This window comes from Ambystoma mexicanum, chromosome 7q (assembly GCF_040938575.1).
Source record: "Ambystoma mexicanum isolate Mex_15411 chromosome 7q, UKY_AmexF1_1, whole genome shotgun sequence".
NCBI lineage: Eukaryota > Metazoa > Chordata > Amphibia > Caudata > Ambystomatidae > Ambystoma > Ambystoma mexicanum.
Genome location: NC_090941.1, coordinates 555,178,041 through 555,204,351, shown reverse-complemented (window position 1 = coordinate 555,204,351; position 26,311 = coordinate 555,178,041). Strand labels below are relative to the sequence as shown.

Sequence of the window (26,311 nt, the reverse complement as noted above, 5' to 3'; positions counted from 1 at the left end):
GCTAATCGCGTGTTAAACTTCCCGCGTACCCCTTTGATACACGTACCCTGGCCAATCGCGTGTTAAACTTCCCGCGTACCCCTGTAATACACGTACCCTGGCCAATCGCGTGTTAAACTTCCCGCGTACCCCTGTAATACACGTACCCTGGCCAATCGCGTGTTAAACTTCCCGCGTACCCCTGTAATACACGTACCCTGGCTAATCGCGTGTATAACTTCACGTGTACCCCTGTAATACACTTACCCTGGCTAATCGCGTGTTAAACTTCCCGCGTACCCCTGTAATACACGTACCCTGGCCAATCGCGTGTTAAACTTCCCGCGTACCCCTGTAATACACGTACCCTGGCCAATCGCGTGTTAAACTTCCCGCGTACCCCTGTAATACACGTACCCTGGCCAATCGCGTGTTAAACTTCCCGCGTACCCCTGTAATACACGTACCCTGGCTAATCGCGTGTATGACTTCACGTGTACCCCTGTAATACACTTACCCTGGCTAATCGCGTGTATGACTTCACGTGTACCCCTGATATGCACGTTACCCGCTTTGCGTTCCTTGTTTGGCTGCCCTGTAAACTGGTCCAGGGTTAGCGCAGCCCTTTGCGATGATTTAGCGATTTTGCTGGCTTTTCCTTGCGCGAGGGCGTTCTTGGGGGCGTTACTGGCGCTGCTGCAGGGTCGCTGCGATACTCTGCGCCACGGCTGGTTTGGGAGCATGAAATCCATGAATACGCTGTGCGCGGAAATCGGTTTTAGCGCACGTGCCTGGCGCAGTCAATCGCACGCGGACACTCTGCGCCAGCCGCTTGCGACACTTTTCTGCGAAATTCTATCTATTACCCTGCAAGTGTTCTAATGATTCGACAGTATTGCGATCTAGACAGAATCGACAAAACTCTATCTCCTTTGGGCTCAAATGTCTTCTGACTTGTACTTGGCGAGTGGGCCACAAGTCAAGGCGTGCTCTGAAAAGGCCTGATCTAAATGTCACAGATGGAGACTTTAGTAGATACACTTCAGGCGTTTTAACTGCCTTAGGCCAAAATCGATGCTTACAGATTTGGTGGTACTTTAAACATCTATCTCTCGTATCAATCTAGTTCATATATTAATTTTTTTAGCTTTATCTGGATTTTTAATTAGCATATGTATTGATACATTTGCATTTGCTAAACAAGCTAGACTTTCGCCAATCCACCTTTTCGCATAAGTTCTTATGTGATGTAAGCATATAGTTTGCAATTACCTGTAGCATATTTGCTGGTTATTTGCCAACAGACATTTATGGAACAGTGCACATCGCCATAGATGGATGGCATGCAGGAAAATTAGCCCCAGTTCATATCGCATGCATACACCAGGTACACACTGAGGTAAGGCAAGTACTGCTCTCCAGAATTTAGCTTCAAATGCATCTAGATTAAGGGGTTTACAATTTAGTAATGTTTCCACTCCATATAGAATGGTCGGGATTGCTTTCATATTTCAGAAAATGATTGCTGGTTTACCGTAAATTTACCATACCGGTGTAGAATTATTTTTGCCTGCGATATGGCTGTGGTCAATTTTACTTCCATGCTCTCTACTTGGCCACTTGACGATAGAAGGCCTTCAAAAACCATTCCAAGATAGATGTATTTGTTCACAATTTCTAGTGGCTTTTGATTGATTGTTCACTTATACTTATTCTTATGATTGCAATTAGCAGCATATGTTACAATCTGTGTTTTGTTGATGTTAATCACGAGCTGGTTCATGACTAAATATGAATTGAATGCGCCAAGTAAATTCTGCAGACCTAACAGGGACTTTGAAATGAGCACTAATTCATCTGCATAGTTCAGATTAGTAATTTTTTTTCCATTAAGGGCCGGGGAGCCAGATGATATGTGTAGGAACGAATATCTAAGGTCTTGTATAAAGTAGTTGAAAATGGCTGCAGCTAGTAAGAAGCCTTGCTTTAAACCACAAGCTGTCTTGATAGGAGCGGTTAGTAATCCTTCTAAAGTTAATCGTTTACGAACAGACGTATCCGCCTGGAATGCATGAATGATATCCTGGAGGACTGGTGGACAACCGTCTCTTTTTAATTTCGTCATAAGGACGCGGGAGACAGGATCAAATGCTGCATGTAGATCTATAAACGCGAAGTATACAGATTGCTTATACATTTGGCATTGAGCTTTTATTGCGTTGAGTGATAGGAGATTAACACAAGTACCTAGACCAGCAACAAATCCTGTTTGTTGCTGGTCTCTCATTCCACAGGATTTCGTTCATGCGTTAAATTCTCCCAGCACCAATTTTGCAAAAAGTTTACCGGGAGCATCTAATAATGCAATAGGACTGTAGTTTTGCGGGTTGGAACGCTCGCCTTTCTTATAAATGGGCACTATTATTGATGTTGTCCAAGATGACGGTAGTTTACGGAGTGCCATAACTTGTTGAAAGATAGCATAAAGAATCTTCGCCCAGTACTTTGGGTTATCTTTGAAGGTTACATTGTGCAGGCCATCAGGCCCAGCAGCTCTGGAAGAGCTTAGATTTGTTATCAGCTCTTCCAGTAATGACGGTGAGCATTGAATATTCCAAACAGTAGTTGTTTGCATCTTTTATTCTGCAGCTCTAAAATTAAAGTCCTTATACAGATTAGAGTAATGGGACACCCATGCTTCCTCCGATACTGCACTAGTTTGAACATGTGCTTGAGACGAGGTCATACAGTAATTAAACAATCTCCAGACTTCTGCTGAATTTTTGGAGCGGATGGTTTCAAACATATGTTCACTGTCATGTTGGAAAACCAACGCACGTTGACCGCGTATCCAATTTAGATATCTACATTTAGCAGTTCTTAGTGCCTGACATGGATTGGTAAAGTTCATGGTTCTTATCAGTCTCTTCTCTTGACGATATTGAGATTTGCGCATTTTAAATTCAGGATCAAAAACATGCTTATGCAATTTATTGGTCAAATTCGGGACAATCGTGTTTTTAAAAGGTTGCAGGTAGTCGATATAATTGATCAGATTATAGGAGTAGATCGATCTGTTTATAACTTGAGAGAACTTCCATAGATTTCTTTGGGACCATTTTAGGCGATTTTAAGAATTGTTAACTTCTAGATGTTTTTCATCCACTCATTAATTAGATGTTCAGATGACCAATTAAACTGCAGAGAGAGAAGATGGTGATCACTTTGTGACTTTGGAATTATTTTGAATCGAGAGATTCTACTAAACAAATGTTCTTCAACATAGATGTAGTCGATAATACTTTTGCTTAGATCACGCTGCCAAGTATGTTTTGGGGGATATCTCCCTCAACTGCACCATTTAACATACAAATGTTCCTATTATTCATGAGATTGGACCAGCTAGAGACAGCTTTTATCTTATTTTTCGTGCCGGTGGATAAACAGTCTAAATTTAAATCTCCAGCTATGATCATTTCCGTAACATCATCAGTTATTGCTATCAGGTCTAATAACCCTGTCAAACCATGGAAAACAGCTTTGTCAATTAAGCCAGCCGGGTTGCGATATATATTTATGAATGCTATCACGTGAGTAACACAGGTGATTTTCACCAGCTGGATAAAGATATTAATGTTTCTCCACGCTTTGATTTTAAGACCCTGTTTCTTGTTGACAGCTACTAATAGCCCCGAACAAGGCCATCCATGCACTCCAACTTTAGCTGGTAGGAGTACTATATTAAAATTATCCCATGTTGGAGGTTCAACATACCAGGTCTCTTGTAAGGCAATTAGTGCATATTGTTCAGAGAGTAATTTCATCGAGGTCTGCAGATGATTATGACCTCGGGTATTCCAACATGCGACCTTAAATGAATGTGTCTGAGTAGTACTTAATGGTTAATTGTTACCACTGTGTGTCTCTTCACGTAGGCTCATGTATATCTGATTTGGATGATTGTGGGTTTCACCTCGCTTATTTATGCGTTCTGGATCCTGCGCAAGTGGAAACCCCATGTCAAACAAAGCCATTTTCACCATCCATATCACATTTAATACTATGCCCGAGGGGACCCATAGTCTCACAATCGAGGTGGTTGCATCTGAAATGCACTCTACTTGGGCGATGTCGTGTGACACTAAATCTTCCTAGTTCTATGACATCGCTAAATATATTTAGCACACTTTGTCTATTTAGATTGTATGAGGCAAAAGGGCCCTCTCTGCATTTTAGAATTAATGAATGGCAGTCGGAATGGAAGGGGACTGTATGTCGGGATACACTGGTACTCAAGTTGGAAACCTTGTTGTTAATAGAAGAAATATTATCAGCTTCCCATCTATATTTAGACTTTGGAGCATTATTTCTAGCTGTATGTGGTATTATGTTCTGGTGAGTGTTAGTTGGTCTAGTTGCTGTATTTGCTCGATGAATCACTGAGCTAGAACAAGATACGTATTTCCCCAGTGCATCTGGTACGCATTTATTTGGTTGATTACTCTTACCAAGAGCACGTTCATCCAAATAAGAGTCCAGTGCTTTGCGCATTTCACTCAACATTGCTGCTCTCTGTAAATTAGGTTCATTTAGGCAAGGGGCCTCAGAAGATCTAATTGCAGGTGTTAATACAGTCTGGGGCATTGGGAGCTCCTGCATATCAACACAGTCTTCACGTACAATCTCTTCAACTAAATTATCGAGCGGCTCATAGACAGCCGGTTGGATACAAGGCGGTAGACGATCGGGCTCCAATGGGACACTTAAACTCTACTTTGGAAATCCTGGTTACATGATTGAGCAATTTGGGCCTTGACGTTAAGTGTTGTAATTTTTTTAAAGAAGGAATTTAAAGACGCTTTTACAATTTTTGTAGATGGCATGTTCTTTGTTTTTCTTGTTGCTATTGGTCTAACACTCCTTTTTTTTCATAGGTATAGCAGATTCCTTGGGTATTATGTCATCCCCTCCTAATAGGTGAGCTTGATCACCAACTGGGGCAGGGTCGGCAGTAAGAGAATCCTGCACACTGATCCAAGAGGTGTTAACCATGGGGAGGCGGACAGAGTTCACATCTTGTGATCTCGGTGTAATAATGTGCGGGATCTCTGGCAGCACAAGTTGGGGCACCTCCACAGATGGTATCTCTTGTTGTGCTCCAGTTATCACACTCTTGCCCAGATACCATGTGTATGCAATTGTTAGGACATTCTCTCATATTTTGAAACCATTGCAACAAGTCATCTACCTTTGACTCTTGTTTTGAAATTTTAGCGTCCAAGGTTTCAAATAATGTAAACATGGACATAAGAGTGGTGTTAATAGCTGCCAATGCTGTGTGCAGTAGCAAAGGTTGGCCGTCTGTATTATCAGGTAAAGGTCTCGCCGTAGGCCGGCGCGTTGTCGGCTGAACTAAAAATACTGCAGATATTGACTGAGCGAGTGATATGTCACCAGCTGACGCATTTCTTGAGGTGTTCTGTGAGCTGCGAATGGATATAGGAGATTCGCACTGACTCGCATATAGGGAAACTTCTTGATTATCCATGTCATCAGCTAATAATGCCATAGATATATCACTATAACCACAGAAGCAAAGTGTTAATCACCAGTGCAGCAGCAGCTGCAGCTGCAAACACTAGTAAGTCACTAAGGGAGAAAAAGAAAAGGAAAAAAAAACAGCGTCACAATAGGGATCCTGTTAATCCAACTGTTAGGGAAAATTATCTTATAAGGCTAATTTCCCAAACCTAGTGAGTCCCCCAGCAGCTTTGCTGGATTTTTGGGGTTTGTTCTTTTCTCCTGCTAAGAGTGAGACTCTTTTCCTCCCACTCTTAGGCATGATTTGAGTGTCTTTGACTCTGTGTGTGCTTATGGGCTATGGGGTTTTCTTTCTACTCCATAGGGTATCATCTATTTTTATGTGTGTGTTACACAGCACCCTCAGTGCAGTAACACAGTGGTGTCACAGTGACCCCCAAACATAGACTCCATACCCAGACTACTCCAGACTACTGTCTCCCAGGGCATGTAAAGTCACCATTGACTTTACTAGTCCTAAATTGTGAACAGAACCAGTACAAACCATCATATTGTGGAAGTACTGGAAGGGTTAATTATATTGCCCCTGGGTCTGTTTTCAAGGGGGCACTGTCCAGTCCCCCCTTGTCGAGTTTCTAGCTGGTGGCAGTGGTTACCACGCAAAATATTCCATCGGAATATTCTCTATGGGCTTTTCCCATTGATTTTAAACGCACCACTTTTTGGGGCAATGTTAAAGATACCGCTGGTTTATTTATTTGATATTAAATCCCCGGTTGGGTCTTTTTGCCAGAACTCTTTTCTAAAATGGCGTTTGTGTCCGTCTCTGTAACTCTGACCAAGGTCGAGCCCTTTGTTCCACTATTTTGGCGGGCTTCTCCACAGAAGCCCTCCAAATGGTGCCACTCTGTCTGGGTTCCACAGGAGGGGTGAGGGTGGAATTGGCACCCTGGACTGCATTGCCTCGGCAACCCAAGTCACACTCTACTCCGATTGGCCCAGTGGTGAGCCGCCCGGCTCACCACTTAGCATGTGTGATTGACAGCTAGGTTGATGAATGGGGGTTTTTCTGCATAAAAGCAGGGCCTTTGGGACTGGAACTTCAGAAGCCACAGGACCTAAGAATCCGAAGAGGGAAGAAGCTGAGCCATCTGCAACGACGACACCACCGGTGAAGCCATGCTGCAACTACCTCACCACTTTCCCGACGACAAGAGAAGATCTTCTGCTGGACGAGTCTTCTTCCTCTTAGCTGGCGGGACCAAACAGTTCGACCTTTTCACCTTCCAAAGACGTCTCTTAGTCGAATCGCCCGTGTCAAGCACCCCGGCGGCTGGATAGCCAAGCTTCACCACTTTGACCGCGAATAAAAGGAACGCTCCTTTTATTGGCAAACTCCGTGGCTGGTTTCATCCCTGTGCAGTGCAACGACTCCACGTTTCCTCCTCGACAAGATCTTCTCTTCCCCTGGTCGAAACCACGAACTGCAACCACTGCCAGGAACAACTGCCACCGCTGGAGCGTCCTCTCTGTTTAAGGTACTGTGTCCTGCCTGGCCTCCCTTTCTTCGGTTTGCCCAAGGTGACCCTTAAATCCTTGGCTTGCCAACTGGATTGGCCCCAGTGTCATCCGCCGCCGCTCTTGGCACCTGTTTCCGCCCTGTCGGATCCTCGACAGGGGGCGGGGCTGGCGTTCCACCACGTTCCGTCCCCTGCGTAGATTGCCGGTCTAGAGGTTTTCAACATGGCGACCGCTGGGAGGTACTTAGCTCCGCTTCCCCCAGCGGTCGTCGCGTTGCAACCCCCTTGCTGTGCGTTCTTTTGCAACTTTTGGGTCTATGCGCTAGTTTTCCTATTTCCCACGGCCACCCTTGTCCGTGTCTTCTGTTTTTTCTGGCTCGCCCGTCTCGCGGGTTGCCTTCTCGCTCTCTTTCCTCTTTTGTTTTTTCTCCTCTCTCCCACTGCTACTCACCGGCCTCTCCCCTCGGTCCCTGCTTCGTTTCTCCACAGGCCGGCCACGGGAGTCCACTTGTTTCCTCCTGAAGCCTCTCTCTCTTGCCGCTTTATTCCTCCTTTCTCCGCCCAGTGCTGGTTGTGGAAGGTGTGTTCTTTGAGCGGATTCCAGCGGCGCTTCTTCACCTGCAGTTCTCAGTCCAGTCTCGTTCCTGCTGCTGCCTGCTTCTGTCAACTCCCCTACTTGCAAGGACTTGGTCAGTCTTCAGATCCTGGACTTCTCGTGCAACACGGCATCTCCACTCGCCGGAAGGGTTTTTTCCGCCGGTAACGGCTTTTTCCCTTCTGCACAGCCTGATCACGGGAAGGGAGCCCCAGGACTGCTGTTTGCTAGTATTCACTGTGGCTTCCTCCCGAGACATGCATTACACCCTCAAGAAAGAAAAGGATTACCTGTCTCATCGACTGCTACATCTGGAGGACTGGAGTGGGGAGGAAAGAGGGTTGGAAGAAAGCATTGAAGAGGACACCCAGACCTTCTAACTTTACCTTCTTGAATCGCCCCAACCTCTTTTGAACATTCTGCAAAGACTTTTAGTGCATTTTTAAACCGTGTGATCCTGGGCACATTTCGCTTTGCTCCCTTTTAAGTGGGCCTGGCCTATGAACTTTGGCTCTACAGTCTATACTGCCTTTATTCCCTTGCTGAAAACTCCTAAAAGTGTTGGGACCTGTTTTATTTCTATGCTCTGCCTTTTTCTCTCCCTTTAACTGAACTATTGGAGTGCCATCAGGTTATGCGCTCACATCTGTTTAACAAATCGTGGTGTTTTAATTCTGACTTGTCTAATAGTTATTAAGGGAGGTGTGTATACTTTACCTGACTGTGTTTTAACTTGCTTTTTATTTAGAGTGCTAGTATATTGCCTAAAGTGTGTTTTAAATAAATAATTATATACTTTTTATACAAAGCTCTGGTCAGTGTTCGTTTGCTCTACTGTGTCTTTAGCCCTATTGTGTATACTCTATATACTGCCCTACTCTTCTTGAGAGAAGTCTGACTGCTCAGCCACAGCTACCAGGTAAATCTGGGTGGTGCAGACTGCTACCAATGGGGTTTACTGCTTACTCCTGTAGTCTTAATCTTTTTGCAGTGTTCCCTAAGGGAACTGCACAGGATTCTGCCTAACACCAACCAATAGTTCCTTAGACCCAATGGTCGTCACCTTCAGTTTTCGTGTGCCAAGTCCAAACACAGAAGCAGGAGCAGAGGTAACGTCCGAAGCGGGTAAGCAGTACTCAGCCGGTATTCGCCCGTGTGCGCCTTACTACATTTATATGTGAGCAGCAATGAAGGTTCAACATTTTCCACCTACACTAGGTTGCAACTTGCAAGAGATTGCAATGTGTGCGATTCACAATGGCAAATTGCCATATCCTTTTTGTTCATTTCAACCTAATATTGTGCATTTGTGAAGCCTGCCAATTAAAGTAGCACTGATTTTGCATATGCAACATCCTCCCATATATTAAGCCCCGTCTTTCCTGATATTTTATTCTTTTGTGCCTTGTATGCTTTAAATAAGAATCAAATGTGGGTGGAAATCTAGAGAAATAAATTACTTGAGAGCACATATTTAATAAGGTGCTTGCATTTTTTTTTTTAACAAGTGCTTTAAGTACCATTTGATCAACTATTCAGTGTTCGGCCAGATAGTAAATATGCTATTCGGTACAGCCCTAGTCGGAGGGCAGAAGATTGTAAGAAAGCGATGCAGAGGAAAGACTAGCCAGAAACATGGAGGAAAACCACAGCATGGTGGGATACGGTATCACCGGTACTATGCTAATTTCGGCACTTGAGGATGGCAGGGCAAGGAAACCCTGCTAATTTGGTCAAGCCGGTGGAGCCTCTAGCCCGGGCGCGTCACTTTATTCTCTTTTGGTGTTTTGTGGAGTTGCACAAAATCAGGAGGCTTTTTGGACAACTTAACATGAACTACAAAAAGCACAGCGTGGAAGGGACACAGAAGCGTGACAACAACAAGCAGAAGTGTCCTTCTGCCCTTGACAAAGAGAGATGCCAAGGAGTAACACCTGACAGCAAGGGTGGCAGCTTCATTCAAGTGAAAGGAAAGGGATTGGACACCGTCAAAGTGATATATAAGGATATTGCCCACGATTGGAGCGGCTGCCTGGAAACGATTTCAACAGCCAAAATTACAAAACAATTTATCCACAGAGAGAGCTTTTGGCTGCTAAAAACAAGCCATGTGCTTATGGAGCTGACATCTGTTGCAGAAGATAATCATACTCACAGCACACGCTTTCTAGAATCCGCGAAATGAGAAACGATTCACTGAGATCTATGTTCAAGACACTAAGCTATGGGCCAGGTCACAAATGCACTTGCCCCCTGAAAAATAGGCAATGGGCTCATGCACAAAATGTACACGATTTACAAAAGGGAAAATGTGCTTGAGAAGCGCATGCCTGGATGAACTAAAGAGGCAAAACTGCAAATTCCCCCATCTATGTTTGCAAAATGCCAGTGTCCAAGGATAGGCTATGTAAATGAGGTTTACTCAAACAAGCATATCTCAAAGAAAGGCATTTTTTCATAAAGGTAGAAATAAATGCTACAATTTACCTAGTTCCAGAAATAAGGAGCCACATGGCTGCATGGTCCTATATGACCAGGTGCGTCTTCTTACTAAGAAAGCACCCAAAAAGTCCTTCACAACCTTTCCTAATAGTCAGAACTTTGTGTGCAAGTGTGTCCATCTTACACTATGGGCGTGACATGCTCGGAAGGCATTCGTGAATCGCCATCGCCATCACCAACACAAGCACACTTTGCGGCTAGGCGCAGGTGCAATTTGCACTTGCCACATCTTCCAACAAAAAAAGTGCCTTTTTTGAATCTGGCATCCAATGCTTAACTTCGCGAGAAAATGGACAATCAAGGAATAGTGTGTGTCCGCTCACATCTGAAGGTCACGCTCCACTCTACTAAACTCTGATTCGTGCCCTTCACTTCTCTCTGTAGGTTGACTCCAAGCACCTCCAGGCCTACATTTTCGGTGCTTATGCACTGTTTCCATTGCTTGGCTCCTCGCTATTTCTCCTCTTCCCGTTAGGATCAAAACCCTCTTCGCTGTTTACCATCGCCCTCTCAGATTCTACTGGCAGTCTCTCTCGCCCTCCTTCTGCTCGGTCACCATTCTTCTCCCTTTCTCTATGGTGCCAAAACTGAATCCTTCACCGCCTTCTGCCTCTTTAGCGCCTCCTCTTTCCGTTCCCTCCCTAAAAACCATTACCATCCCTATGTCCATTCTTCCCAAGTTTCATCTCACTCTTGCTGTTCGTGTTTCGATGTCAAATAAATGTGCACTGTACATATAAACATGAAAAGTGTGAGAGCCGGTTCTGTGGGAAGGTAGCCACTCAGGAGGGCATACAATCGCGTGTTAATTGGACTAACAAAAGGTAACATGCTTAGATGGCACAAGGCATTCGCTTTGATGGTCGCATATACTAGAGGTTAGCAACTATATGACAAGAGCAGTAATGGGCACTGCGGTCACATAAGAAAGCAGAAGAATATCTAAGGAATGGTGGCACTGCCATGACCCTGCATGCAAGGTTAGGTTGCTATTAGGGTCTGCGGCATAGGCCGTGGCAAGGGCCGTGTGCTGTCCTTGCCCTACATTTCTGGTTGCAGCCAGGAGCCATTGCATTTTCTGGAGGGTGCCCAAGAGTCACGACGAAAAGGGCGTGGGTGCGCTTTTTAAAAGGCTGCAATCGAGTACAAAAGTTAGTTTCCCAGGAAGCCCTTTGAAGAGTTGGTTTTGGGGAATGTTGTCACTGACACTTATAATTTGTGTCAGGGCCAGCAATCTGTCCCTGTCAGGGAGCGACAGAGTCCCCTCTCAGCCTACGGTGGGAGGCCTGCCAGGATTAACACCACTGCCAGTCCTTCCTTAAAGGTAGAGTGTGGGAGTTGAGAGGGCTCCAGTTCCAGCCCCATCCCTTTGTGCCTGGTTGAATGACAGTGGTATCATTTTCTATCACCCCAGGCCTGTACAGACCCATATTGGCCAATGTATTTCTCTTTGCCTCCTTGCTCCATCTAATGCATCACCCGTGGCAGTACAGCTACCAGACTGCTGTAAGAAGTGGATGTCAGACAACAAAGTTTCAGAGAACCAGCTCTAAGCAGCCAGCCACTATGCGAGCTAGAGTATCGGTGAGGAATGCAGTTGTATCAGATTGCGCATAAAGAGGGTGTCACCCACGCACCATGCCAATGCCAGAGTGGGCACGCAGTGATCAACCCTGGCACGGAGGGATCAGCCTGGAGCAGCTGTGTGACATCTTTGGCAAACCGGCCTTTCTTCGGTGTGAGATCCTCACACAAAAAGGGACATTAACTGTGGCGGGCTGCATTGGTGGGAGACCAGCAGACCCGCATATGAAAAGGGAGCAGGGCTTAAGCACCCTTTTGAAGGATTTGATGTTTGTAACAACGTCTCGAGGTGAAGAGCAGCACCAGCAGAGGAAGCTACCAATGGAGCGAGAAGGGGGCGGATACAAGGGAGGACAGGAAACAGGAGAGTGTGGGTTATTCAGTGACGTCAAGGGAGGAACAGGAGAACCAAGAGACAAGGCCAAGAAAGGGTGAAGCAGAAGAGTATAGAGATTTACTGAAGTGAGCAAGGTGAGGTACTGGCTGGTGGGAGAGAGTGGCGCTGTAGATTGAGTGTGAATACAAGGTGTGTGAGTGAGTTTGATAGAGGGAGAGTAGGAATCAAAAGAAAGGGTGAAAGGAGGGTGCCTGAGGGGGAAGGCGTTGGTGGAGCGAGTAGTAGAATTGAGAGGGTATAAGTAGTAGTAGTGCCGAGAGGGGAGTAGTAGTAGAGTGATGAGAGTAGTAGCAGTGCTGAGAGGAGAATGGTAGTAAGGTTGAGAGGGGAATAGTGGTAGTGTGGAGGAGGGAGCAGTAGTAGAGAGGGGAGGAGTAGTGTTGTAGAGTTGTGAGAATAGTGCAAATAGTGGGGAGAGTAGTAGTGAGCTATAGCAAAGGTTGGGGCAGTTACTAGAGAGAGGAACATCAGAGGGACAGAGAAGGAATTATCAGGGAGAAAGAGGATTGACGGTGGGCAGAGTAGGAGGACGGAGATTAAGAGGAGCTAAGGGAGAGTGACAGCTAGATGTCTAGATGATTAGAGGACTAGTATTAGACCGAGTGGGACCTGAGTGTCTGAAAGGCACCACAAATCCAATCTAAGTCATCCCGGGGTTCTTAGAGCAAGGATCCCCTAGATTGTTCCCTGAGGAAGACTTAGATATAAGGTGTTTACTTTTCAGCTATCACTTTTATTAAGACAGGCTTTAGACAGTAGGGGTTACTGATCTCCAGTGACCAACCTGCGGTTGAGGGATGCCTGGGTTAGGGAGGGACTTCCCATTCCTACGTTAGACAGAGAGGGACGGAAATAAAAACCCTTGAACTGTCTGTTCTTGAGGCCATTTGTGACACATTCTTACCATAGAAACACACACAAACGGTTGGAACAAAAGGTGGTCGCAAAGATGTGTCTGGGGATGGAGAAACAATTAAGTTGCCGCTTAATGCTGCATACATGCTGGCTCCTAGCTAGTTGCCATTTCATGGGCTTTATAATCTAAAACTTTAAACCTGTTTATTTGCTGCCTGAAGCCACAGCATCTGCAGGTGCAAACCCTATGCAGTGCCGAGTTGACCAAGTGGGGGAGTGGCCAGGGCTTACATTACAATGCTTTCCTAAGTAATTCTGGACATACATACACACCCGATGAAGGGGAACAGCAATACATCTGAAAACATGAGTAGTTAAGATGGAAATACATAACCCAAAAGTCATCTACAAACACCTAAAATGCCACAACAGTTCTTACCTTAAATGGAAGGCAATACACATCTCTGGCCTGAAATCTGGAGCGAAGAGGAGGATCCAATGGATTGCCTTTGTATTTGGGCACCGGCAATCCCAAAGCTATTACTCGAAAGTCCTCACTGACTCGGACAATCTTCCATGCATCCATTTCATGCTTTGTATGCTCCTGGAAAATGACACCAACCATACCATGACAACACAATAATAAGACAGTCAAACGATGAACGTTAAGGTTTTAATCAGGTGGCTGCTGTTCGCAGTTACAAATAGTTCCACAAATCATTGACATGCATTGTAACCAGCATATAGCGAAATCAAACAAAAATAAAATTAACAAAGGTGTCAATCTCCTCGTTGTATATGTAAGACTGTGCCTCTAACTCTAATGCATTGTCGACCCACTACATCTTGTAAAAACAAAATAAGATGCAGCACTCAGTCCAGAGGGTGGAGATAAATATTTGTATTTTTTATTTTTATGTTGCTTATAAAGGGCTCGTGCCACTGGAGTTGTATCAAACCATATGGAGGTTGAGGAAATGTATGGGGTTAACAGCCATTTCTTACACCCCAAAATTACACCAGAGGGCATATTAATGTGGTTGTTTTCTTGGTAGAGTTTAAGAAATATATCTGTCATTTGCTCTGCCTAATGCCCATTTTGTTCAATGACTTTGTGGTACAAACACCAATCTTGCAATCGGTTCTGCGTGAATTTAACGCACTCGACAACTGTGTCTTCTCTTGTTGTTTGAGCTAGAATGCCCCTTGAAGTTGCACCACCCTTCACAGTGCCTCCCTTAAACATCTATGTTGGAACTGGTAAAGTTGCTTCTTGTTCCACTAGCTAGTGTTTTTTTTTTGCACAAGGGAGGTTCACATAGTTGGGTGGCTAACACGTTAAGCCTCAATGGGGCCCCCAAAAACAATCTCAAATAGGACATATCTTGTCACGTTCAACCACACACAAGAGAGTGAAAGGCGAATCGCCACCCCAGCATTTCCCCTCAGCAGAGTCTCCTCTGACTCTCATTACGGACTCCCATTTTAGAGGATATCAGAGGTTGAAATCTTTTCTGGAGGTTGCCAAAGTGAAATAATAGCAATTGGATGGGAGATGGGGAGCATTGACATTGAGCAATACCACAAAGATTGTAGCCTCAACGAAACACACTGGCAAAAGGACAGAAGCCATTGCAACGACAGGAACTGCAATACAGATTTCATAAACTGGAGCTAAAAGCAGCTCCTAGGTATCCAGCATTACCCAGCAAGCAGGGGCAGCCTCCAGGGAAGGAGCAAGTATGCTTTAAATGTTGTCTGGATTTGTCCTAATACTTTCCAGATGTTCCTGTCACTAAGTATGTCTGTATTGCACCAGTTTCCCTGGGGAGTCAAAAGTAGATGTGGGTGTCCAGCCAAAAGGCTCCCCATGGAACTAAATGGCTCCCAGCTCCCAACAATTTTGAACACAGAAATTAGTTCCAAGTACATAGGTTGAAAGGCTTCATAAGTGACCATTTCAATTAATGTATAATATTTTTTCTGTCGCAACTCCTCGACATGTGTTCATTATTATAGAAGCTCACCAATAGGCAACCTGGTGTTCCTATTGCTAGTCTGTTTTTGACTTTCTTAAATCATCAACCTTGTTAGACACAATAAGAATTTTTTTTTAAAAATGTAATCAACTTTAAGACATAAATTCATCATATTCCATGTAAAACACACAAGCGTGCCATAAACAACATACAGCCCTATGAAGTTGGAGTGTGCAATACAGTCTATTGACAACTTCACAAAAAGGTAACTCACAATAAAGCCGATCAATTAAATGATCAGGAGGTGACATGTAGCCCAATCCATGAAATCAAGTAATGCTCCATCTCCCCACTGCATGAATAAAATGAATAGTATTGCATACAGAATTTGAGATTGAACTTCCCTAAGGCTGGTGTGTGATAATATTCATGACACAGATCATACCTTTCCTTCACCAGACCTTAAAAAGTGTTCTTCCTCCTCCACAGAACCCCAGAAATCTTCTGTCAGGCAAGTTGCCAAACAAATACATAAAACAGTGCACCACCCAGCAGACCTTCTTCCATGCCCCCCTCACAAGGTTGTGCAATAACCACAAGAAAGCTGCCCATGTTTAATTCTATGGCCTGTGACCTCCACTCATCACCCTCTCCTGTAGTAATGATTCTTTAGTTGTCGCCCATTTGATACATTTAAAGCACTAGAACTCTGAGGTCAACGACACAGCATCTGGAACCCCACTGACAGTGATGATGATATTGTGGGTCCGATCTGAATACACTCAACTCCAGACCCATACACGCCCCTCCCCTAAGCACTGTGCATAATTACAAAATAGAAAGAAGAGCCCCATGGTCCACAGTATCAAAGGCTGCTTGGAGAAAAAGAAACAGCTAATCTGGTATTGCCACAATTAATCGCCCGCAGGATGTTTTTAATCATCTGGGGTGTGGCTGTCTTAGTGCCGCAAGAAGGCAGATATCAAATTGATCTAGTTTGAGGAGGGCAAATTGATCAATTCGGCTTTGAGGCTGATGGCAATCATCTTCTGAATTACATTCTATGGGGAAAAGAAGATTGGTAATGGTAATGGGAGGAAAGGTACACAGGACAGTACTGTAGGGGTTTTCTATTATCTAACAGTGTAGACATTAAAAAGACTTTCAAAAGAGATGGTAAAGTTCACTGCTAAAGGGTTCAAATGACAAACAAGTGAAGTGACCAGTGATTCGCTGTGGGACCTATAATGCTGTGATAGTAGAATGTATGTTTTAAGAATTTAAACACAGATAATATAATCAGATAACATTTGTGCAATTCAATTAAAAGTAGGAATGTTAGAAGTGAAGCTGGGGGAACAGTTAGAACTAGCATAAAAGATTATGAACTTAAACAGGTATCATAGGAGGTATCAAAGAGGCAGAACAACTTTTCTCAGGATACCAACTACCCGACAAGCTTACCAATAACACAAATAAGGAATCTCTCAAATCTTTATTTGAACAATTAGAATAACTCCAAAAAAAAGAGCCATCTAGATGGTGGGAAGTTAAAACAATGGAGCAATACCTCAGAGTCAACCGAATACCAAGAGCATCGCTAATCTATATATTTCCCTCCTTTGAGGCAGAGGACATGCAAGGATTTCAAGAGTGGGAAGAACTGCTAAGCAACACATCAAAAGAAATGATGATGCGTCTCATAAGCAATGCCAAAAAAGCCCATGATAAACTAACGAAGGAAATAGAACAAATAAAAGAAGACATAGAACAACTCAATCTTCCGGAAGCAACATTTAAAAACTACCAAACATTAGACAACTATATCCAATGGTTTTCAAAGGAACTCAAATTGAAAAAACAAAAAAAGTTTATAAGAGATTAAATGAATTACAAATTCAAAAGGATTTATCCTTTCCAGAACCAGCCACCAAGCAAAAATGATGTGCCAACCTCTCAGCAGAAAAACAACCCCCCAAAACCAGTACCATCTTCTGAAGCAGAATCCTAAAGCAACAAATAATTAGAACAACCCATACCTAGCACGACAAAAGAGCCAGAAATAGACAAAGGCAAGTCTATGGCTTTTTTAGAAGAATACAAAACTACCCAATTCTTCTCCTGAACTAAAACAACTCAGGGCCCGACAAACCCACAAACAGCACAAGGACAAGGAGAGGCCACAGGGGTCGGGACACAAGTACCAATATTATCCGCAAAAAGCGAAGGAGTCCAAACAAGATCGAAAAATCTAAAGAACTACAAAAAAAACATACTAGATAACCTTACAGATTTGGACCCCTCACCGGACCTAATAAGAGAACTAAACAAAAGGCTAAACGTTTGTCCTTCGCAACAACCTGACTATTTTACACTCAAAGCATACCTGTACCGCTTCTGCAGAAGGCTTACACTTAAGAAATACTTTGCCCAAAATCTAAAAACTAAGAAAAAAGTGGAGATGAACATCCCATCAGAATTAACAGTATCACATATTCAAGACACAGTTCAACTACTAAACATTGGAGAAGAATATGATATACATACCCTGGACACAGTTACTGAAGAAATGGCCATTCACACATACTTGAGTGAAGCAACTACTCTAAAACCTCAGTCCAAATGTATAAGTCACCTGACACAAGAAAATGTAATAGATTTATTATTTCAAGCAACCACGCAAGAAATAAGAAAAGATTACCTAACAGGAAAACCATCAAAAATTCGACATAACTTAACCTTCAAAGAAAAAAGAGAAATTGAAAAACTAAGCAAAAACAGAGACATAACTGTCAAAAAAGCTGACAAAGGCGGAAATATCGTCTTGATGAATACAAACGACTATTTACAAGCAGCAGAAGAACATCTCAACATGGAAAACTGCTATGAAATGCTTATCACCAATCCAACAACTGATTGAAGATTGAAATCTCATGACAATGCACTGGACAGACCTAAACCTACTAACGGATGACGAGCCTAGGTTTCATGACAAATCAAAACCCTATCTTGGGCACAATCTACTTTATACCTAAGATACATAAGCCCTACATCTCATTCCCAACTTTTTGACCTATCATAAACAGTATAGGATCCTTAACTGAGCCAATATCTAAATATATAGACACCTACCTACAGCCACTTGTGTCGAGGCTTGTATCCTATATCAAAGACACCAAGCATGTTATACAGCAGCTGGAAGCCATCAATTGGGAGATGAACTTTAGGCTAGTGACTCAAGATGTTTCATCTTTATACACAAACATACCTCACCATAAAGGCATAGAAGCTATCAACTACCTCCTGAAGACAAGGTCATTCTCATTCTATGATCACAACAACATGCTGCTAGAGATGATAAACTTTAAACTTAACAATAACATCTTTTTGTTCATTGGAAACACCTATGAGCAAAAACAAGGGACTGTGATGGGGGCAGAATGTGTGCCCTCTTACGCCAATCTTTATGTAGGCTTCTTCGAATGGAAACATGCCTGGCAACATGAAGCATTCAATACAGCAAACAATATCATCTATTGGGGTAGATATATTGATGATGTCCTCATAATCTGGAACAGAGATACAAATACCCTAACAAAATACTTTGACTACCTGAACAATAATCAATACAATTTGAACTTCACCATCAACCATAGTACGCAATCAATACACTTTTTGGGCCTCAAACTATATGTAAAGAATGGGAAAATATACACAATTATATGTCAAACCTACAGCTGGTAATACCATCTTACATGCCAACAGCAATCATCCAAAACATATTATAAGAAATATTCCATATGGTGAAATGTTAAGAATTAAACAAAATTGCACAGAATTGGAAAAATATGAAAGCAACATACAAGAATCAATACAAAAGTTCTTGGTACAAGGATACGACGATGGTGGACACCTACACAAAACCCATATTAAAACAGCTAAGAGATCAAGAGAAGAACTCCTCATGAACAAAGCGAGTACCACTGTACGTTTCAACAAAATCAGATTCATTACAAAATATTCAACTGATACCAAGCAAATCAAAAATATTCTTAACAAAAATTGGCACATTCTCAAAATGGATGCAGGCCTATCAGGCTATTTGGACGATCAAGTCAACATTACCTTTCAAAAATCTAAAAGCCTGCAAGACATCCTATGCCACTCACACTTTACTACTAAACCTAGTGGCAAAGGACTACCACAGCTATGGAACACAAATAGACTTAAAGGGGACTACAAGTGTGGCCAATGCATCAGTTGTCCATATATAGTGCGAATGGTAAAACGGAAACTCTCCTACCAAATGGCAAATTGCATAAAATCCAAGAAGTTATCAACTGTAATACAAAAAATGTGGTGTATGCCATTTAATGTATTTGCAACAAAATATATGTAGGTAGTACTACCAGAAAATTGAAGACTAGAATCCAAGAACACATCAGAACAATTACTAAAGAAGATGTTAGGTATCCTCTAGGGTACCACCACTTAACAGAGCACCAAGGAACAACCAAAAACAATATCAGATACTTTGGACTTGAAAAAATGAACCTCCCTTCTAGAGGAGGAAATATCGAAAAGATATTGAGAAAAAGAGAAGCATTTTGGATATGTATCCTTGACTCATGTTACAGTGGACTTGACATTGAAATAGAGATGATCAATCTGCTTTAATTTAGATCCTTTCTTTTCCCTTCTCCCTTCTTCTCCTTTTCGCCTTTTTCCTGAGAAAAGACAAGTACATAATGCGTAGTAATCTATGAGATACTAAATACACAATTTTGTACTACATGCCCCACTTTAACTAGCAGGAGGTAAAACTATGAAGGACCTATTGTAATGCTCACCTGGCTCCCACGGAGGCGCTGGTCTGGTCTGGGTTGCTATGACCTCTTCAAGCGTGATGCGCAGAATTCGGACCACCGATTGAACTGGACCCCCAAATCTTGCTTGTCTGGCCCGTAGGAATATCCTTCTGCAGATGAGAAAGGGGATTAACTGTCTGCTGAATAATGTGCTTGCTCCCCCCTTTCCCCCTTCGTTCTCCTCTGACTTCCTCCAAAACCCCCGGTTTAAGCTCACCTTATGGTTTGGAAGGATGAACTCTCCATCCTGCTTCTGGTGCAGGGGCGCGCGTTCGTCCAGTTACTTCACTGGTTTTAGAATGGCGTTGGCAAATCCACTTGACTTTACTGAGCGATACGCCGTAAGTATGAAGATGCAAAAGTTCAAGTGTGAGCCTCCTTTTATGTTGTCTTTTTCTGTCCTTTATTTCAGGTGCAGAACAAAGGCGATGCGTTGGGTTAAATTGCCGGGGTAAATCAGGTGAGTCGGTGATGAGGGCGACCCCTCTAAATGTCTTTATGATTCCCAGTAATGTCTTTTGTCCTTTCCCCATAGGGGCCGGGGTGCGGTACCTACCTTGCTCACCTTTTGTCTCTTCTTCTCTCCCTTAGGTGCGGTGCAGGGATGTGGCGACCGGCACTGAGAGCCGCGATGGAGCCGGGCGGCGTCTCGGGAACAGGTGAGTGAAGCGCGGCGCTGCAGCGAGCAACGCAGTGCTTTTAAATGGAAGTCTTCCTTCAGCAAAGCTGGCGTGAAGATTCCAGATGCAGGTAAGAAGGTTGAAATAGTTCTTGGTTTTCACCTTTCTCTTCTCTTATTCCCTTACAGGTGTTCCAGGTTCGAGGCGGGCGTGGCTGGAGTCCAGGTGCAGGAGCAGACACGGTGAGCGTTCAGCTGCTGGGATGCAGAACAACGCGAAGCACGTGTGGCTGTCCGGGTGTGGCTTAAATAGCCTTGGAAGAAGTTCCACAGCCCCACCTAAGTAACAAAATAGTTCCTTCAGAAAAATAGTCCCTCCTAAGCCTCATTTGGCTTGGTTCTTCATGCAGCATGATCTGCATCAGGTGATTGTGCAGCATGGTCTGCTTCAGGTAAGTGCACCAAACACTTCCCTTTATGAGCCTGGCGCCTATGGCGCCAGGACTGATGTCCAACATGAGCCTAGCGCCAACGGCGCCAGGACAGAGTCCAAAGAGCCCCTATAAAGGGCCGCTGGGCTTTTACCCGGGGGCGTGATGCCTGCTCCCGGGGGTGCTGGGCCTGGCCTGGTGCTCCGGGGGTAGGCATCATGACACCTAGACCCAGGGACCATAAAACACATGACTTCTTAAAGGGGTATGACCACCAGATTGTTAAATTATATTAAGCACAAGCGATCAGGAGCTACAATGCAAACTAGGGAAAAAGACTTCTGATCACCCCCAAAAAAATGATCAACCGTCTGAATACCCGCAGCAATAAAATGTAAACACAAAAAAAATATCGTAATCATGATGGTGGCTCTGCGATCACGTGATTAAAACATACGAGTGATCGTGAGTACACTGTCCACAAATTAGATAGTAAACCAAGCTAAAGAATGAAACTAGACCCGTGCATTAGACAATAGTAAAAAGTTAGAAGGAATATTGAGAATATCCAGAGAGAAGGGGAAATCGTATTAAGAAAGCCACGAGGGTTGAACACTGAGAAAATCCGGCAAAGTGGTAAATGCGAATCACAAAGCCTAAGGGCTGATAGGCCCACAAGCAGAGGAGGGGGCTGCCAGTGAGAATACCTGTCAAGGGTGTGAATACAAAATAGGAAACAGATGGCCTGAAGGGTCAGATAGCTCACGTCAAGCTAAGAACGCCAAGAACAGTAGTAGTTTTGGTAAGGATAACCCAGAGACTTATTGTGTTTGCCGAAGACAACAGTGTCCAGAACAACAACTATTCTGAGGTGGAGAAGAACAGTTTGAACTTTTAAGACACTTTGTAAACTGAGGTTCCGAGTAACCTTTTCCAGGAGAGGCTCTGAGAACTAAAGGCAGAAATGAGTGGGAGTCAGAAACCGGCAACCGAAAGCCTAAGTGCAGTGATTCTTAACTGACTTAGGCCACCCTATATTGCTTTGTTTTAGTGGTAAGGCAAGGATAGATTTGAATAGGTTTTTTGGACAGAGGACGGATTTTATGTGAGAATCAGGTCTTCTTGTCCGAGCTACCAAATTACCCATCGTATTCACTGAATCTAGTTCAATACTGTCTGTAGTCATCCAAAATCTCTCTATCCTTCTGAACGAGCTGGGGGGGATCCATGCACAACTCTGTTCGCTGAAGGCAAAGGAGATACTGCCGTGGCCAAGCGCCTGTATCAAGGAAATGTGGGGCCCATTGCAATCTGCTTAATTAAGTGCAGACCTGAACACAGCCATGCTCCAAACTGCTCGTGGAGTAAAATATCTGAATGCAGACTTTATTGAATGCAAAGTGGATCTTACAGAGACCAGCTAGGGTACCGCATCTGAGAAGCACTTATAACGACTCTGTATGGCAATCCCAACTACATATTTGCTATTTTTGGCTAAAGGGTGGGAATCCCACTACTGAGGACAAACAAGATCCAAGAACTTGTTCTATGGCACAGTGCTCATTCGGGATGGCCTACAACCACTTTTCTATCTGCGTCATACAGGAAGAGAAAGCACCATGTGCAGATCAGTCTGGTCTCCATCACAAAGACAGCCCAACCCTGACAGGCCAGACATTTGCTGGGCTCTTCTCCTCTGATAAGGAGTACCAACAGGAACCCCAAACATGTGTTTCTGTCTAGTTAGCGTTACCAAATTACTCAATATCACCTGTGCCCCAATCCCGACACATCCATGAGGTGAGACGGAAATGTAGCATCTGTCTCGGCCGAGAGAGAAAGGGGGCCATGTATGGATTACCCACTTACGGTTAACCACAAGTATTATGACAGGAACGATGGCTCAGCAGTGTGGGACACTATGAGCCGGATAACGAGTTTGGCAGTATTGCCACGTTTAATACATACCACCAAACTTAGTTAGCATAACCACATGTGGTCATTACTGGGTGCCAGAAAGGTCTGCATGATTCCAAGTCATCACATGTGGTAATCACTGCACCCAGTAATTAGAGCTTGCGTTAACCTCCACACAAAAGCAGGGGGGCTGGGGAGGGAAGGGTTTCGGTAACGAAACTCATCGTTAGGCTGAGTGGTGAATTGTAATTACAGGATGTTTTCACACTAACGACAACCTCACAATCAGGCCCTTATCCCAGAGGCATAATTGCTCACATGTGGAGGAAACCGAGCCAAGTGAGCAAACACCAAGTGCAGAAAAGAATGGACAGATTCTAGGCCTTGGAGTCTAAGAAAACGGATCCCCATAGAAATTACGAACCTGCGCACTGAGGTTACATGTCAGGGACAGCGAAATATTAACAAACAGGCATTTTTCTATACAGCACATGTGTACGAATCAGGAGAGACAAACTACCCAAACTTCGGCACATAAGCGCATTAAGCAAATTACCTCAGCCCCACTGTGTGACAGGCCCTACATGACTGACAGCAAAGACGCCTCCAAAATGGCATGTCTCCCTGTCGATGTTAGTAGTCTACACTGCCTAGGTGTCACTTTCTCATGGGGGGTGGGAGGCGACCGGGTAAGAAATAGAGTTTAAAGTATTGTACTCCCTATTGCGGGGAAGTTGGGAGCTAAAGGATGTTTCGCTTTGGCCATAAGGTGGCGCTTTAGCCTATATGTCAAAACGTATGCATTGGAGTACAGCGGGGCCTGGTTATTTACCTACCCATTGACTGCCCATCACCGTGCTAATCCCTATAACAATTCACACCCACTTCCTGCCTCTCCCTGCCCAAAACACATCCTCCATTTAGCTACCTTTATCAAGCCTTCAAATAAAACTTTGCACTCAAACTGTCTGCCCGGGTGTTTCAAGTTAGTCTTCTGAGAGCAAATTGTTTAATTGGTGCTTTACACGGGATCTATGCGATTACTGCGAGAAATAAAAAAAATGACGGAGACAAAAATGTCGACTTTGTTTTCTTTCTTTTGTGACCTTTGAATGCAATTATATGCGGAGGGAGACCCCTGCACCACCCTCATACTACCCCGACATTATTTATTACCCTAACCCACCCGCCATATATAATTACATTGAAATGCACCGTAAAAAATTCGGTATTTTCTCGTCACATTTTGTGCCGTGAAGTAATGGGGTGATACCCAGTAAACACGGTACTGGTGTAATAAAAATGTCTTAACCAGATCTGCCTTCAGCCACTTGATTTGTCAGCCGTATGCAAATCCTTCATTGAAGTCCTGTTAAAAACAAGCACTGGTAACACCAACAGTTATGACTTGTGTATAGGTATTAGTTGGTCATTTGCCAGGCACTACTATCATATGCTCAGGTATGTGCAGCATTTTCCAGCTGCTACCATTAATGGCTGGTTAGTACCATTACGGCAATGCCTGGCAAATGCCTTCCACCATGTCTACACAAAAGCCCAAACTGTTGACATTGCCAATGCTTGTTTTAGGGTGCGAAGATGTAGGGCTCGTTCCCGGCAGGGGTATTTTTAGGTAAGTAAAAATATATTTATATTTTTTAAAATAGGTGTTTTTCTTGTAATAATCTTTCGCTGTAGCGAACATTTCCCATAAATACATTTTATGATGTTGGTGATCTTCCCATCAGGTAGCACTATTTCATCGTTTCTTAAACGCTCCTACCTATCTAACCCTGCCCATCATTCTATGTTCATCCTTTGCCTACCCTCTGCCCCTTCCTCAGTTTTCTTCAAAGATACTTTGGAGCTCATTTTGATAAAATTGGTAATCGGGTGGCAGGGACCCGTTACATTACACTTTTGGTCATTTGCACGGCAGGGTAAAGGGCAAAAGGCTGCCTACAAGCACGTATGCCGCCTTTTGCTCTTCACATTTGCACTCCGCCAGGCAAAGTGAGTAAACGCTACCTGGCATGCTGGCATGCCTGGCAACATTTACTTTTAATTGTCAGCTGCGCTTGTCATGCCCGCATGTAGGACAGCATTTAATTATCATTGTGAACACTGCTTAACATGAGCGCTCATTGTAAGCATTGTTTAAAATGTTTTAAAAACACTGTCCAACAGGTAAGCATGTAGGACAGTGTTGATTTGTATTTGTAAATGCTGCCTGTAAAGAGAACAAGGCAGGCAGCGTTTACAATGGATCTGTATGGGTTCGCCTGCTTTATGCAGAAGCATAAGCAGGCGGGCCCCTTAGCAATCGTCAGCATTTGCACCGGCAAGTAAATTCATGCCCGCACAAACGCTGCAGAGGAAGGAGGTGGCAGAAACACAAGTTCCGTTCCGCTGCTCCTCTCTGCCATACAAATGATTGAAAATGGGGGAAACTTTAAAGGCAGGCGTAAAAGCCTTACACAAGGTTACGCTCCCACTGAACACAGGCCTCTTTTTGTGAGCCTCAGAAGGATGGAACACTGAGATGGCCCTGCCAGAATCTGAACATACACAAGCAGGGCACACAGAGCTCATCACAGACCTATGGAGATCTACATCGATCTGTACCTGGTCTTCCACACAGAGCTCAAGGAATGCGCTCGAAACTCGGCGGGCTCATTGCATGCAAATGCATGGTTGGTTTCTATATCATTCTGTCCTGGTGCATAGAGACTTTCACAGCAGCACTTAGTGGCCTGAACATGGATGCACTGCTCGATCTCATCCAACATTACATGGACAAATATTCTCAGAAATACGCTACTGCTCGCCATTACAGTCCCCATTTCCTTACCTGCTCTCTAAGCCCATCGATCAGAGACTGTCATAGAAATCCCCAACTACAGTGTTATTCGAGACTTAACATTGGAAGAGTTATGTCATGTCTATCCACATCATGCTGTAGTCCGCAGCAGAACCCTGTGCGCGCAAGGGTAAATGGCACCAATGAAATAAATGTGAACTCTGGGTCTTCATGGACAGAAACCTGGAACAAACGTGTGTTCCTTCCTTAAGAATCAATTGCAAAATCCCCTCCACTCTACATTTCATGAAACAACAGAAACCAACAGTGATCTTTTTTCAATATCCAATGTACCCTTAAACCTCGTCAACTAAAATTTCGATTTAACAAGTGACAAATAGATTTCAATCAGCTAATAATAGCGTGCAGGACTGCCCTGGGGGAGGTGGGCAATTAGATTGTGTTATCTAATTAGCAAGGTGCACAAGGAGGCATGTTCTCCGTAACCTCAATCAATTCTATCTAATGAATTAAAATAGATCTACCCATTCTGCTCCTCAGATGCAACTAAATTAAAAACACATCTTGTTCTATTACATTTTAATTGAATTGCAGCCAATTATACACTTCAATGAAACCAGATCATTTTAGGCCTGAATTAGATACTACTTTGGGATTAGAGCAGTTCTCCGAGAGGTCTGTGCATTAAAAAGCCCAAACCTAG

General features: G+C 43.8%; 1 protein-coding gene across 1 annotated transcript in view; it reads right to left on the bottom strand.

Annotated features, from left to right (window-relative positions):
• Positions 1–26,311, bottom strand: part of VWA8 (von Willebrand factor A domain containing 8) — a 3,012,337-nt gene that overhangs the window by 2,338,039 nt on the left and 647,987 nt on the right. Inside the window, exon 6 of the mRNA XM_069639376.1 lies at positions 13,413–13,577. Within this exon, the coding sequence (XP_069495477.1) occupies positions 13,413–13,577 (165 nt within the window). The remainder of the gene's footprint in view (positions 1–13,412; positions 13,578–26,311) is intronic.